General features: G+C 40.8%; 2 protein-coding genes across 4 annotated transcripts; both read left to right on the forward strand.

The window, feature by feature from the left end:
* Positions 1-80: 80 nt before the first annotated feature.
* Positions 81-2,726, forward strand: AK6 (adenylate kinase 6). 2 transcript variants are annotated; one of them, XM_056325603.1, is made up of 6 exons: positions 145-202; positions 556-642; positions 729-821; positions 1,166-1,224; positions 1,311-1,456; positions 1,604-2,726. In XM_056325603.1, the coding sequence occupies exons 3-6, from the start codon at positions 785-787 to the stop codon at positions 1,791-1,793; spliced, it is 432 nt and encodes a 143-aa protein (XP_056181578.1). In that variant the 5' UTR covers positions 145-202; positions 556-642; positions 729-784; the 3' UTR covers positions 1,794-2,726. The 2 variants fall into 2 exon arrangements, with proteins under 2 accessions (XP_056181576.1, XP_056181578.1); XM_056325601.1 differs by lacking the exon at positions 556-642 and having other exon boundaries at positions 81-202.
* A 1,011-nt stretch (positions 2,727-3,737) lies between these two features.
* Positions 3,738-16,100, forward strand: CCDC125 (coiled-coil domain containing 125). Of its 2 annotated transcripts, none has more exons than XM_056325597.1 (11): positions 3,738-4,367; positions 5,837-5,916; positions 7,215-7,301; positions 8,162-8,239; positions 8,956-9,041; positions 11,127-11,209; positions 12,107-12,222; positions 12,784-12,891; positions 13,914-14,085; positions 15,463-15,596; positions 15,724-16,100. In XM_056325597.1, exons 1-11 carry the CDS (start codon positions 4,097-4,099, stop codon positions 16,033-16,035), a joined length of 1,527 nt encoding a protein of 508 aa, XP_056181572.1. In that variant the 5' UTR covers positions 3,738-4,096; the 3' UTR covers positions 16,036-16,100. The 2 variants fall into 2 exon arrangements, with proteins under 2 accessions (XP_056181572.1, XP_056181573.1); XM_056325598.1 differs by having other exon boundaries at positions 3,741-4,367; positions 5,858-5,916; positions 15,724-16,099.
* The last annotated feature ends 286 nt before the right edge of the window (positions 16,101-16,386 follow it).

Here is a 16,386-nt window from a genome sequence, read left to right on the forward strand (position 1 = left end):
ACACCGACCGCCGGGCCTCCCGTGGGGCCCTTCTGCTGCGGCGGCTCTTAGCTGGCCGCGGCGCGCCTGTCTGCGGGCAGTGCGTGTGATGTCATCGGCGTGCGCCGGCGGCGGCGGAGGCCCCCGCGCACGTGTCACCTAGGCGACCAGTGGCCGCCGGCGCGGCGCGACACCATGAGGCGGCCCAACGTTTTGCTCACCGGTGCGGGGCGGCGGGGCTGGGTCCCGGGCCGAAGGGGAGCGGGAGGACGCTGGTGGTGTGCGGGCCCCGTTGGGGCGGGGAGCGGCGGGACTGCCGAGCGCGGCCAGGCTGGGACTGGGCCTGCGGGGAGCGGCCCCCGCCCTCTTCGCAGCCCGGGGTGGTTCGGGGTGCGAGGCCCGTGTGGAGGCGGTGCTGGGCGGCTCCGCATGGAAACTCGGGGCTTTTCTGTATTGGCTAGGGCTTTTATATGGTGTGAGGTTTGCTTTTCTATCATCCCAGTTAGAATAACACTTGTGCACGAAGCGAGAGTTTTCCATGTGGTTTTTTTTGGTTTTGTTTGTTTTAATTTCTAGAAGTCACCCTTATTTGTCCTTGTCATGCCCCTTTTTGCACCCTAAAAAGAAAGCTGATACGAACTTACCAACATTGACTGACTAAAGGTTACTTTTTGATTCCTTTGAAAGTTATTTAAAGAGGATTTGCATGCTTTTCTCTTGCCATTTTATATATGGGGTTCTGTTTTTAGGTACTCCAGGCGTTGGGAAAACCACGCTCGGAAAAGAACTTGCATCAAGAGCAGGAATGACCTATATTAATGTGGGTGACATGGCAAAAGAAGGTAGGCCATATTAACAAAGTAGTCCTTCACTATTACAGTATTTTTGCTTTGTGTAACTACAGGCTTGTAGTGTATGTATTACATACCAAATGAAAAGGGAATTAATTTGCTTTAACATTAATGGTTTTTGGCAGTGTGAGTTAAAAAATAATGTATGTAACAGTAGCATCCTTTGTATTAGGTCATTAATAACAAACTTATTTCTTACATGGATTTGTAGGCGAAGTGTTCTTTGCTCTGAACACTTACCTTTTGTTTGCATCCACTTGAAATAAACAACAATATAAATAGTATTAATAGCTACTGTTACTTCACAAGCTTCCACAAATTACTTTTTGCTGCAGGAGAACTGTATGAAGGTTTTGATGAGGAATATGATTGTCCAATTTTGGATGAAGATAGGGTAAGTCCAACTTTTAAACTTACCATTTTTATATTTTGATTTTCTGTAACTTCAGATAAACTTGCCTGTTTTTGTTTCCTTTGTAGGTGGTTGATGAACTAGAAGATAAGATGAGTGAGGGTGGAGTTATTGTCGATTATCACGGCTGTGATTTTTTCCCTGAGCGGTGGTTTCATATAGTATTTGTACTTCGTACAGAAAATTCATTTCTGTATGACAGGCTTGAAAGCAGGTACGTCAGTGGAGTAAACGAAGCAAAGTACTGTTGTGTAACTTCATCAGAAAATTTTCTAGGATATAAGTCACTGATTCTCTATAGAATACTTTATCATTGTCTGCATATCTAAGACTGTGTCTTGGTATTGTTTTTGTTTTCTAGGGGCTACAAAGGGAAAAAGCTGCAAGACAACATTCAGTGTGAAATTTTTCAGACACTTTATGAGGAAGCTGTGTGTTCCTATAGAGAGGAAATTGTACACCAGTTACCCAGCAACACTCCGGAAGACCTAGAAAGAAATTTGGATCAGATTATGCAATGGATTGAGCAATGGATGAGGGACAACAATTGACATTTGGTGAAAAAGTCTTCCTGGGAGGGTTTCATAAATGACATTCATAATTCTTGTATGATAAATTAAAATTAATTTTATTGTAATCTTATATGGTTGTGCACTAGAAGGTTCAGAATAGCCAGGTTGTAAGGCTTTGTGCAGCAGCCTCGGAAACACTCTGGGAGAGAGGCACACAGGAGAACTGACACAAGTGAAAATTCAGCAGTGAATGAATGGACAAAAATGACATGGTTGCCCTTAGCAGGAGCTAGGTTCAGTAACTGAGGATTTTTTGGGGGTTACAATTAAAAGCAATTGTGTTGCCATCTCCTCCAAGAAAACTGTAAAATTCTGATAACTGATGGCAGTTGAGGAGCTTTTGATTTCTAAGGGATAAATGTCCTGAAGAGGAGTTAATCTGTTTCTAATGTTAGACTAAAACTTGCTATACTCCGCAGTATTTGAATTTGTGGAGGCTAATGTAGAGTGAGGGGATGCATGATTTAACTTAAGGAGAGTGCTTTATTTTGGAGGGAAGAGAAGTGACTTGGTAAGAGAGATACTTTAAAATGATTACACAGAACTTCAGGAATTAAGGTGTAAGGAAACAGGCACTATATCTACACTGGTGTGAAATATTAAACAGGAAGTTTTCTTTCTCCTTTTTCAGTCTGTTATTCACCATCACCCATCCCAATCATGGAACATACTTATCACTGTAAGTTTATCAAGGAAATACACCATTTGGCAGGATAGTGAACCTGCAGTGATCCAGAACATGGTTACACTTAAAAATACTGGCAGCCATCTGTTCTAATTGTTTGTAAAGCCTGGGTCCCAGGAGAACATTGTTGTGCAAAGCAGAAATATCCCACTGGAAAGGTGACTTGCAAAGCCCTGTGAAAGATTCTGTAGAAAGTGCTTAGCTAATAAACTTTTTACATATATGAATCTGAACAGTAGAACTCAGTTTGCTTGAAAATTGCTGTTGTAAAGATTATTATGGTTACATATTTAAGGTTCTATTTTTTTTTATTCTGAATTTGGCATAGACTTCTTGTGAGACTTACTGAGTAATGCTGCACCAGCAATTTGACCCCTGTATAAGCCAGAACAGCGAAAAATCTGGAGTTTCCCTGCAGAATCGGGACCAAATGTCGTGAAAACGCAAGGATACATGTCGCGACAGAGGGAAGACGCAGTCACTCAATATGAGTGATCAGCAGACTTCGTTTATTGAACCTTACAGTCACCTTTTATGCCTTTTTATAATTAGCTCATACATATTACAAAAGTTAAGCTCATTATTGGTTAGTTGCCTAAATACCAAGCCCACCCCTAGTTTCTCTTCTGTAGTTTTCTGTTCCCACCTGCAACATTCTTTTCCCACCAAAATCTTCCTGTTATTGTGTAACAAGGACAGCCAAAGACAGTGTATTTTGCTTTACTTCAGATAAGCTGAGAGCGATGTGCATTTTTGTCCAGCCAGCTGGACTATGTCTATGAGACCTTTTTTCAGCTAACCAGTTATCCACAGATACATGCATTGGTTGCTCTTGAACGGCCGATTTCAGGGTTGTTGCTTGCATAGGAGAGCAGGTGGAGGGTGGTCTCTGCCGTGGAAGTGCCTGGGCACGATGGGTTCTTGAGAACGCTTTGAATGGCCACGTCTCGTCGAGTAACGTCGCGCTCCTAAAAGCTGCTTAGCATTTGTAAAATGCTGTTGCGGACGAGGGCGGCTGTAGGCGGACTGTAGGCCTCTGTTAATACCCGAGGACCACCCCCACCCGCGGCGCTCCCCCTGCGCTGCGGGCCGCCTCCAGGGGCGCTGTTCCGCCTGCCGGCAGCGGGACGCGGTGCGCCCCCCGCGCCGCCAAGGCGCCAGCCCGCCCCGGGGGGGACCAGAGCCGAGGCAGGGCGGGCAGGTGGGTCGTGGGCTCCGGGAGAGGGGCCGGGGCCGGGGCCGGCAGCGGGAAGGGCGGCGGGGGCTCACCGAGGCATTGCACCGGCGCCCCGCCGCCGGCCGCAGCCCGGCCCGCAGCGGGAGGTGTCGCCGCTTCGCGGTCTGCGTGTGACGGGGGCGGCGTTTGCTGGCAGCCCGGACCCGGGAGTGGAGCGGCCGCGCGGCAGCACCTTCAGGGTTTTTTACTTTCGTGTTGTTTTGCTGCTTTAATTGCGGATTTTTTTCTGGTTTTCCAGGTAAAATATTTGTTTTGAGGAAGGCGGTGTTCACGCTGCCAGTCGGCGAAGTGCCCACAATCAGGGGACTGGGGGGGGGGGGGGGGGGGGGAAACAACAAACCTAAAACCCAGGTGCCGAAGATGGAGGAAGCAGAAGAGGATGACATGACATGTGGAGACTTGGGAAACGGACTTGGGAGAAGACCTGGAGGTGTTTATGAAGGGGAAAATTTACAGAACTCCTATTCATTCAGATCAAGGAAGGGATCTGGAAAGGTTTGTAATTCTCGCCTGTCGGCAAAGAGAGTGGAGGAAAGTGATGCTGCAGCTCTTCCTGGTTCAAAACGAAACACTTCTTACGATGGATCATCCAAAAAGCCTGTTACTAGTTCCACACGACGAAATAGCTGTGGTAAGAGTAATTTGGAGGTTAATTGTTCACCATGAGAAAAATATCTTAGAAAACCGGAGCAGCTCAGCTGCTTCATAGGGTGTCATTAGTGTCAAATCAAGCCGTTTAGCAAAACACTGAAATCTCTGAAGGATTCCAAGAAGTGCACGTGCATTACATGCCTGCTGGGGTCCAGCGCAGCCCCACAGGTTGGTTGGTGCAGCGTGTACTGCTTTCACGAAAGGAGATGCACTAATGCCACCGAGGCAGCACAGGAATCTGTTCCTAGGTCTCCCTCCCAAAAAATTAACAGCAGAATTGCATTTCAGTGAATTAGGCTGTGGCCCTCAGTGTAAAATGACGATTTTTAAAATGTTTATAGAGTGTTTGCATGTGAAAGAGATTTAAAGAAGGGCATCCGGGTGGTGGCCATACCTGAAGTTTAATGGAATTGCTTAAGTGTTGTTTGTTGAGGTGTGTCTTAAACACAGATTGTATCTAAAGCACGTTTGCTGTTTAGTTGAAATTTGTGAATTGGCATTCTTTTGAAGTTCAGTTTTTTAGATCTTGCGTGTCTGTTCTCCCAGTGTTGGCATTCATTTTTTTGTGAAGACAAAACCACTGTAAATACAATCTAATATAGGCAGTGCTGTTCATGACACTTTAGCTGCTTTACCTTTCGTTTTTAGCCATTTTTAGCATTTTAACTGACTGAAGTATTTACATATAACTTGCTTATTTCTTTCCTTCAGAACATGTCACCACTATATTCTCCCCACGCCACCATAAGCTAAGCCATGTAATTCTGTACTGGTTTCAGCATCTTCAGTCTGAAGATGTTGCTACAGCAGCATAATTCCTGTTGGTTTCACAGTCCTCTCCTGGTCTCCATATGATGCTTGTCTTAGGTCTAGGTCTTTCACACAGCAATATCCATGAAAGCAGGACTAAAATCCACGTGAACCTGACTTTAATTTTGTGGGAGGCTGCATCTTATCTTTGTGATGCTCAGTTGACAGTAATAACCACTTGTTTAGAGGAGTAATGGATCTTGTGGGATATTCTACTACTGTACTTCATATTTCTCTCTTGAAAACTACCCCTACTTGTAAACAGTGCTAGCTGTTGTTCTGTTTAATGTGGTTGTTGGAAAGTTACAACCTGAAAAGAATCTAAAAAGTGAAATTACTTTTTCAGTCAAGATGGCAGTTCTCTTGGGGGGAGGGGGGGGGGCTGTTAAAGGAAATTCTAAAATACTTGTCGTTATTGCAGGTCTCTTCATAACAGACCTTTTGGTCCCATTCCACTTCTTTTAACTGTGAAACAATGTGTTTAGGCTTAATATTTACGTATTTCTTAAATCTGTTGTTTAGCTCCAGAAGAAAAAACCCCACAAAGATAGAAAATTCACCTCTGCACGTTACTTGTTTCCAGGTTAAAGCAAATTCTCATGTTTTCTTTCGTAAATACCATATTATCTCATCATTTAGTATCTGCTATCAATCCCACAGAATCTAATACCAAAATGTCCAATGAAGAACTAATGCAACAACTTCAGGAAGCTCTAGAGGTTAGTAACTGTGCCAAGTGTGCTGCTCTTGAAATCTGCATTTCCTTTTAATACAGTGAAGTATAGCAGTGTTGGTTTCACTGATGATCTTGGCATGTCCGGAGTCTTTGATGGATCCAGGTTCTTGAAATTAGAGCAGTAGTATAGAAGCCTCATTAAATTTTGTCCCAGGAACTCAGTGTGAGTGCAGTTCATGCTCCGTTGTTTTGGGTATTTTTGGAGAGGGTAGGGAAAAGTATTTTTAAAGATGTAGAGAATACTAAAAGGATTGTACACTTTTCTAGCAGGTTTTCTTTTTTTATAAAGCTTTGGGCTTTGAAATTCTGCAGTGTAAACAGAATATTCTTTGGCTTTTTAATCTGCGGGTGTTCTTGAAAGATAGTTAACTCCTACATCTTAATTTTACTGTGGTTAAATGTGTTGATGTGGTGGCATCAGTCCAGGCAGAAAGAACAGGGTGACCTCAGCTGTAAAAATACACACTTCATCTGCACCGTGTTCATTAACTTCACGGTAGCCCATGGCAGGTCATTTTCAAGTTGTCTTAGCATGAAGAACAAACCTTCAGTGTACAGCGTGTCAAAATGTCAAGGAACCTTACTCATTTTCAATTGGACAAAACTGGTAAATGTCCACGGCTCCCAGATAAAATTTCAGTATCAACTGCTGAAGTAATAGGGCTGGAAGTACTATGAAAAAAAAAGTTTTGTATGACAGTAAGTGAACAATCAAGTGACCTCCATAGGGGTTAAGGAAAGATACGTATACAAAGCAGTGAATTTTCTTTTAACTCTTGGAAACTGAAAAACCGCTTTCTTCTGAAGGGGAGAATGTTGCATAAAGATATTATGGCACGTACCTGGAGCAGGAACCTGGTTTATTGTTGTTTTGTTCTGGACAAGTAGTGGTTTATATTTTAGTACACATGTATAATATTTAACACTGCATATATAAAAAAGCTGTAGTATTTTCTGCTTGCTTATTTTAAAGCTCCAGAGCTATGTTGATAAATACAACTTAATTAGTGAGGCAGAACTGTAGTGGTTTATTTTTCAAATACACTGGAAGAGAACAGAAAGCATAATAATTACAAGTATTCTTCTCTAAGGATTTTGTACTAGCATGCACTGTTAACATTTCTTCAACACAAGCAAGCTGTTAGTCGGAAAAGAATTGTATAGGGTAGAAACAGGGGAAGATTGTTTTCTGAAAAGGGCAAATTTACATTGCTGTTACAGTCATGTTTTAGCAAGATTACTTTGGCTTTTACTCAGTATAGCTATTTTATTTTGCTTCAGGAAGTTGAAATTTTGAAAGTTGAGCTTGAAGCTTCTCAAAGACAGCTTGAAGGAAAAGATGAAGCCCTAAGAATTCTGCAGAGCATGGTAGGAGTTGTTCGTAAATCATTTTGGTACTTAGTGGTAAAGGTAGGAGAAGAGAAGAAACCTTCCTGCCACTCCTCATCAAAAACCCCCAAACCTTAAGTTCTTTCCAGGGCTTTAACTTACAGCATTTAAGTCTGCAGGTGTCTTCAGACTTGGCTTCTATGATTTTCCTACTTTTTCTGCATGTAACTATTGTGGTTATTTAAGATGACTTCACTGTTGTGGCAATACTTGTAACTTTATCTTTGAAGATTCTTGAGGCTTTGTCTATTTAACTTAAAGGCCTTCTTTCTAGTCCCTTAGAGATTTTTCCAGTGCTTGAAATTTTGCTGCAAAGCACTGACATTTTCAGTTGACTATTCCATCTGTTGTCTAGAGGACAGTATGCATTAAATGTTAGGTAAGTCTTGTTCGCAGTTTTTATTCACTGTCAGAATGAATTATGTTGAATTCAGTTCCTGTTTTTTAGACTACTTGCATAATCCATTTACAGTTCTGCAGTTTCTACTCTAAGGCATTCATAGTAAGTTACGCTTGGATCAAAGTCTAAGTATATTGTAACCAAGTTTTTTAAGAGCTGATTTTGTGGTCAAGCCTTAAAGAAGACATGATCTCATTTTAAGTGACGCTACGTTTTTCAGTAGAAAATATTATGGTATTGAAACATGTTTGTTACGCAACATAGCTTCAAATTAGAGACCACTGGGACTTACATACAAGATCCTAGTTTTTTTAATTCTGCACACGGCTGTTTTAACTAAGAATGCGGACTTCTCTCTATGTAAACCTGAAAATTTGGCTAAAGCCAAGTTCAGTAAACGTAATTACAGTATTTCACAGAGCTGTGCTTTTCTTTCCAGGCAGTATTTAATAAAGCCACTAGTCATACAAAAGCAATGCTTCAAAAAACTGAGGAAGAAAAGAGAACTTTAGAAAAGGTAAGGGTGCATGTTTCCTTCACACTTGTGCAAAAACATAGAAGCCCATTGCTGTTAATAAGGGGTTATCAGGCTGTTTATTTGAATCACTACAAATCTGCCATTAGTTCCACGCTTTTTTGAAAGTATTCTTATTCCTTCTTAGTAGAAAGGTAAAGTGTTAATATATCACACTGTTGATCTAGGTGGTTTTATGCTACAGTGTGTGCAAATAATACCTGAAAGTTCTTAAAGTTCTTTCTGTACTTTTGGATGGTCTTTGTTGTGAGTTTCAGAGTCATTCACAGTGAGTGGCACTGTTCCTCAGTTATTAAGCTGGAACTTCCAAGGAGCCTAAGAAATGGCTGCCCAATTTTATAGGGAAGATGGAGAGGACAAGAAAGAGGGCATTGAGCTACCTTGTTAAACTTAATTTCTCTTCCTATGTGACCTTTCTGCAGAACAGTAGGGGAACAGGGAAATGCGACAGCATGGGGTTGTTCTTGTTTTAGGTGACTGCGAGCGTTAGTGCATGCAACATAGTCTGGAATCCATAGATCAGTGATGCAGAAGCTTTTTTGGTGTCTGGCACCAAATGGATTTTTAAGAGTATCATAGATTGTTATCATCTGTGGTCACCTACATTTCTGCTAGTGCTAAACTCTGCCCCTGCAGGTCCTCTTCCTTTCAGTGGGAGACCTGTAACGAACTGCTGAAGGTTTGTTTTGTTTCCACAGAAAATAAATATTTTGCAATGGGAAATTGAATTTGATCAGGATAGATTTAAAAACATAGAAGACACATGGACAGAAAAATACAACAGGTATTTGACTTATATTGTGTGTCTTTGGGTTGTTTTTTTTTAAATTGCATTGAATGCTGTATGTCATATTTCTTGTGTTCCTAGTTTGCTTCACTGGGTTTTCTGGGGGTTTTGTTTTTCCCTAATTTCCTTTCAGATCTGGGAAGATTTCTTTAACTTTCATGCTCTTCACATTTGTATTTTTTCAATCGCAAATTACTAAGTCTGAATTCTTCAGTGTGTATACAGGCTAGCTTTGCTAGGCTGATCTTTCATTTTCATCCTATTACATTATTATGTTAGCCAGCTGGAGCCAGACTGTCTTTATTTACTTTAAATGTAAATGAGGCTTAGAACATAATGGTGTGTGCATATGTGTGGAAATATCATTTGCTGGTTAATCATTGCTTGATTTTCTTGCATTGTAGGTATGAGCATACATACAGGTAAAACGGAATGCTTTTGAGAGAGGCTGATCAACTGGTTCTTTGTTTAAGTAAGAGTTAGTCTGGATGGGCAGCAGGTGTGGTTAGGCAAGCAGAAGGTGCCAGAAGCACTAAACTAATAATGCAATAACAGACCTTGAAAAATGTGACCAGCAGGATCACTTATTCAATTGTGGAAATGGCCTCTGTGAAGTCTACCCATCAGAGTTACTATTATTATTACAGCAGAAATTTTTATTTAAGATTTTCAAACTACGAATCACAGTATAAGCCAAAAGCATACAAATATTCAGTTGTAAGACGTGTTTTGTTAAGATACTGTGTCTTGTTCACCTGTTAACTTAGTTACACTTGTCAAGGGATACCTCTTGAGAAACCTTTTGGTTTTCCTCTGTTAGGAGATTGGGACTGTAGCCATGTAGTTCAGAGCAACAAAAGTAGTGTGAACTGTTGAAAGCTAGAGATGTGGCTTCAGAAAACTGCAAGCCAGGAGTTCAGTCCACTTTGCAAAAAGGTTTTCTGATGTCTGAGACAGCAAGGTGAGAAAAGTGTGTATTTCTGTTTATTTAAGTTAAATAATTCAGGCTTCTATTTAATTTAAACAAAGCCATGAATTTACAGTGTGCTGTGTTTACTGACAGCTGAAGAGATGCACCAAAGAAATTGTACTGTGTTAACGTTTAGGACTTTAAATTGCGACTTACCTATTCAAGAAGGAAATACTTAAATACTTCAAGGAAAAATACAGAGGCATACTGTAGGTTCTCAGTTTGAAACACTAAAAAGTACACTTGTTCTTGAGAATGGTATTAAGACTACAGGAAGTTTACTTTCTAAAATTCAGATCAGAGCCATGGTGTCACGTGTCCCATAACAATTTTGTTGTCTCAAGGAAGTAAGAGATTTCTAGGAAGTGTTGCAGAGGTTCATAATTACAAATTTGTTCGAGTTTCTAATGGTAATGTGGTACTTAAACTCACCTCTCGTTAGACTTTTTAGTTGTTGGCACGATCTACTTACATGTGTATGTTGTTTGGGTTTGCGGTGCGGTTTTTTTTGACATTCACTTGATCATACTTTTATATTGGTTATGTGAGGGTGTGGTTTCATGAACAGGGTGAGCCTGTTTGAACAGCATATGCTCTCTGGGTTGCAGAGAAACCCCTGCATGAGTGCAGAGATTCCTGGTTTTTCTCCCTGCAGAGCCAGCTGCAGCCTGGATAACAAGGAGTCACTCCACAGAGGCCAGTGTGGTGGTTCCTGCTTTCTTAGCTTTGGTTCAGTGCCAGCCAGGTGAAGCCTACACAGAGCCTACAAAAGTTAGTTAGGAGCAGTGTCAGGCTGCTCATTGACCCCAGGCTAGCAGATTTGGACCTAACAACATACTAGATATTTTTAGTACAGATACTGTTACGGAAAAAATTTACCATTTTTTCCATAAAGGAATTCTACAAGTGAGGAAACTGCTTGTATAATGCTGCAGGGATAGTACCTTGTCAAACCAAATGATCATCTTTTCAGTTCTGATTTTTTTTCTTCAGTCTTTTCAATAATCCTAATTTTAATTTGCAGAAATGTTCTAACAGCTCTTTTTTTTTATTATTGAACATTTTAAAGTATTTTGTTAAAAGATAACACAGCCTTTTTCTAACTTCTGCAGGATCTATTGTGAAAATGCAGCTCTTAACGAAGTGTTAAAACTGAGAACAGAAGAAATTAGAAGTCTTAAAGCTGAAAATACAAGTAAGCCAGCAGCAGCTATTCCTCTTAATGTACTGTTTCTCTGCAATAATTCAGGATTTATCTACGAAGGAAGATACCTGTTGGAATAAGTCTCCTGTAAATGGCAGCTGATACTAGTAGACATGCAGAAACCCTCTTTAAACAGCCAAGCTATGTTTGGTTCTTTTATTACACTGTCACTTGAACTAAAAAAATAAACCATTAAATGATAGGTAGTCAGGTATACATAACTTATAGATCAGGTGTGAAAGAGGTATACCTGTCTTCTCTCACTGGCGTGGTGACAGCCAGTGTGTAGGGGCACAGCCAGACCATGTGTCTGGTCATGTCCTGCAAGGAGCCCACAGCAGCCAGGGGAGCCAGCAAGTGTTTCTGCTACAATGGCATTCTGTGTCAGAGACACTCACTTTTGACATACCCACATAAAGATTCCCACAGCACAAACTTTGAAGTATTCAGCTTGTTGCCTTTATAGTGGAGCTTTTCAAACTGCAGGCTGTGCAGGCATCTGGCTGGGTCAGAGGGCTGAGGTCCCTTTCTCCTAGTTTTGGTTCCTAATAAGCTCTAAAATAGTGGAAGTCTGTGCCTCATTATTTTCCCATTATTGTGCTGTTCTGAAAGAGCAGCTGCCTTAGATGTATGTGTACAAAGAGGTAAGCACTTAGTACTGAGGCAGAGTGGTACATGAAATGGAATCTCTGTAACTGGGTCATTAGCTCTGGGAAAACACAGAAGGAAAGACAACTGGGATGTGAGTTTCTGGATCTACATTGTCTCGTCATATTCCCAAACTGATGCTTAAACTATAGAACTGCTTCATGTGGGTGTAGTTAAACTCAGAAATTAAGAGATCAGAGCAGCAGGCTTTGTAATCACTTTCCTTGTTTTATTTCATAGTCCTGAAACAGCAGTGTTTGGAATTTCTTGCAATGCTAGATGTGAAACAACAAAAGGTTGTTCAGGAAAACATATTCTTGAATAAAAGTGATGTTACAGATTTTACAGGTCTTGAAGTAAGTATGACTTACGTGTTTTTCAAAATAGCTGGTTCAGAGATACGTTCATATTCAAAATATATGGATAAATTTTGCTTACTGATTATTTAACTGTTTCTTTGAACCCATTTTTAGCTAATGAGAATATGCCCTTGCATGCCTGTTAATCAGTTTTCTAATTTGTGGTCTATCTCGCAAAGAAAGCAATAGACAGAAGGAGCATCAGGCTACTTTTCACAAGCCAGATGCTTATGTTTTTTCTTCCTTAAGAGTTTAAATCCTAATCCCTGTGCCTTGTGCTTTACTTTATTGAGCAAAAAAAATTCTAATGGGGTCTGCAGGGAGTAGCATACACAGGCTGACAATTTTTGCCTTTTCATTATCTTGCTGAAAAGTACATTTTATGTGTCATCATGAATCAAAAGCAATCACACCTAAATCTCTTGCAGCTTTGCTTCCCCTGGTTCTTATACTCCCTTTGTAGTTTGAGGTTGTTTTTTCGCTAGTCATCTGGCATCTCTTTGATTGTGTTGTGTATGCAGTTAGGTATTTAACTGGTGGTTTGTTTCGGATTTTAAGCTGGCAGTTCTTGGAGCCTGCACTTGCAATACTTCTGGGGGGCAGCCTTGTCCCTGTGCTAAAATGGCAGCTGTAACTCGAAAGCAACTTCTTCATCTCAAGCAAGAGGTAACACTGTTTGGCTTAAATATGAGTAAGCAGGGAGATGCTTGTGCTTAAAACCGGATAAAGCCAGAAACACTTTACTGCAGCTTACACAAACTAGTGTGTTTTAAAACAAGAGTCATCTCAGAAATAACATAAAGTTTGTTTGTAATGCCCTAACTTTTGCTGATATAAAATTGTAATTATGGTATCTATCAGCTTTCTAGTAAAAAAAAAAAAAATCTCCTTTGCATTCTTTTTTCTTTCCACCCATACTTCTTAACCTACAAAATGGAAAAGAACCACTGAGTGTATGCACTCATTTATGTACACACAGTGTGTGTGTGTGTGTGAGTGTGGACTACCACTGACCATTTTCCTTTCCTTCCTGGCAGTGCATTCCTTCCTTTGCGTTGACATCAGCACTCACAAGCCAGCTCACCCAGCTAGGTCAGGAAGCTGATCTTGCTGAAAACTATACGGTTACATGATGCTTAAATTGATAACATGATTTTCAGGCTCTTAAGGTTTTTAAATTGGTGAAATTATCTAGTTTTAGAATTTTTCTTCTAATTTGTATTTGACTCTGCAAATGTGGTGAACATCTTTGTGGTCCCATTGCAGAAGTTCCAGTGGACTTACTGGTTTTGAAAATAAGTACTGTCATGTCCCTTTTGTACCAAAGTGATTATCCCTGATACAGATACCATTCTTTTGCTCCTGGCCCAAATGGCATGGGACTTTAATGCCCTCCTCAAGCTCTTCTGCCTGGAAGAGATAAACGGGCATTGCTGGCAGCTTGTCAGTGTAGATGGGTGGTGGTGTGTGCATGCATAGAAGAGGAAGGGTAAGGAGTTCAGTAAGCTTTTAAAAATGTATTTCTTAATGTGGCAAGAAAGCACTTTATTTGGTTTCTGCTACTTCCTTGATTATTTAAAAGTTGTCTGTGTTAATGGTTTCAGTCTGTCTCTTTAATACACATTTTAAATCTGCTATTGCTTCCAAATTGCTTAATATACTTTAAATTTCCTCTGAATTAAAACCAGATTGAAAATCTAAAGAAGAGTAAAGATGAAGCTTATATAATGGCAGATGCTTTCAGAATTGCATTTGAGCAGCAGCTAATGCAGAGGAAGGACCAAGCCCTGAGGCTTGCAGAAGTGATAAAGATTAAGAAGGAAACGAAATTTATGAACTGGAGACGTCTGAAGGATGATGGTAACTGGGCATGCTATGTGTCTGTAATGGTTGACTGGAAAAGAAGTTAGCTGCCTAGTGGCACAAGTAGACTTTCTTACTGTCTTCAGTGTATGGTTGTGGTTTAATTGCTGACTGAGGTTTATGAAGAGTCGAGAAAAAAGGAACAAAGTTATGTCAAAACTGTGAATACGTTAAATAGTGGAAATTTTGCATGGGTAACGCAGGACATCTGTGCATAAGTGGAACATATACATAGTACTGTAGGACGTTGGAGCTACAGTGTAGGCTTCTAATGTAACCTTTTTTTATTATGCATTCATGAAGTTATTATTGGAGTAAAATCATGCTAGAACAAACAAGCTGTCCTCCAGGATAACAATAACATTCAGGATATTAAAGATGTTTATTATGCAAACACAAAAAAGCTAACATCTGGCAAGTTTTAGACTGGCCATTTTAGGTGCTATTAACAGTGTGGTATTTCTTTTTAGATGAGTTCTATGTAAGAGTTGGGGAAGGAGGAGAAATGCAAAAAAAAAAATGTACTGAGCTTTCACTGAAGTACTAAATAGAAATTTTTCTGGTTTTTTAAAGCATTTTTAGGTGTTTATTATGCATGTCTGTCTACATTAGTATTCATTACCATTCTTGCACATAATGTGTTACAAAATGAGGTACAACAAAGCTCTCTGTAAAAGAGGAAGAATAATTATACTTTTCTTCTTTAAGGAAGAGGATAAAGAGAAGTATTTATGTGCTTCTGGTCATGGTCAAAACCATAGCAGAATTTAGGAGTGGCGCTTCCAGCTGTATTTGTGTTAGCCATTGACTTGGAGGTGCCAGGCTTAGGAGTTTAGAGGGTCTTCCTGGAGCACCCTCGGGATGTAAGACTGAAACGGCATACATCTTGATTATCTGTTTCCCCTATACTGGCATCATTGTTTCCAAGCTCCATATCCTGATACATATGTTTCGTGATTTTAATGTATTTCGTTTTTTTCATAAGTCTTAGAAACTTTTAAAGAGCTTACGTCAAAGAATCTTTTTTCTTTTTTTTTTTTTTTCCCCAAAAGTCTTGCTACACTTTAAAAACCAATTACCATGAATTGTTCTTTAACTGGACTGGCAGAGTTCTTCCATACAGCAAGAAGAATTTTATTTTCAGTTTGCCCATATATATGATGAAAGGTCTGTTTAGCCTTTACGTGATGCTGAGTGGTGCTGCATGCAAGTAATCTGCTGTATTGTGTGTGTGCAGTAGGAGAAGCTGTAGCTTGCGTTGCCACTCTAGAGATTGTTCAGAATCCAGTTTTACACGTGCCCATTTTATGCCAAAGTAGTTTTTCTCCTCCTAAGCAATTCCACAGTTCATGTACTTTTTTTTTTTTTCCTTAGGGCATCTCAAGTTACAAGGGAACAAGAACAGTCTGGGACAAAAACTATCTGGCCTGCTGTCATCAGATGTGGACTGCAGGAAAGTTGAAGAACTAGACAATCCTCATGAAATCCTGAAGATGTTAATAGATTTGGTTAGTATTTTGTTAAACTATTCATCATGAGTCCTTAGGGGGGATAAATGTAACTGGCTGTTTGCATGTACTGTCTGGCTCCTAGCTTGTAAAACTACTTTATTTTCCTTCCCTCTTAAATTCTCAGGTAAATGACAAAGAGGAGGCTCTGGCTCATCAAAGAAAGGTTAGTTACATGCTAGCTCGTGCCATGGAGATGCAAGAGGATGTTCAGGAACAGGATAAAGGAAATGGCACACCCAGAAGTCATACCCGTGATGGCCAGAGGTCATCGGGCCCCGGACATGCCTGCTGCCCAAACCTCTGTTCCCAAAACAGGACTTCAGCTCCCAGTGCAAAAACACTTGAAAAACCAGTAAAAATGCTTCAAAAGGCACACTCCTGGCCATCCCAGACTACGCACGATGAAGAAGATAATCCACGTGGAAAAGCAGATTAAAGTAAAGTGCTCTCTATGTAGCCATTTGCTGGAATAAATTATTAAAAAAAAAAAATCTTGTGTGGAAATGCCAAGAAAAGCCCTATGGTTAGGTCGCTGGGGGCCAGACTGGGGCAGTGCACTGGCTGATACAGTCTTTCATGATACGTTCACGGCGCGGTAACCGTTGCCGTGGCGAAAGAGACGGATTTAGTTAACAGTAATTCCCAAACACAATGAAGCAGCGCCCATCGGGTGACGATGCTGGCGGAGCAGGAGCCACGTCGCCGCGGATGGTGACGGCAAGGACAAAAGGCGCGGCGAGGGGGCGCGCCAGCCACCCGGCGGGCTCCGGCCCCGCGCATGCGCGGT

This window comes from Falco biarmicus, chromosome Z, assembly GCF_023638135.1.
Source record: "Falco biarmicus isolate bFalBia1 chromosome Z, bFalBia1.pri, whole genome shotgun sequence".
NCBI lineage: Eukaryota > Metazoa > Chordata > Aves > Falconiformes > Falconidae > Falco > Falco biarmicus.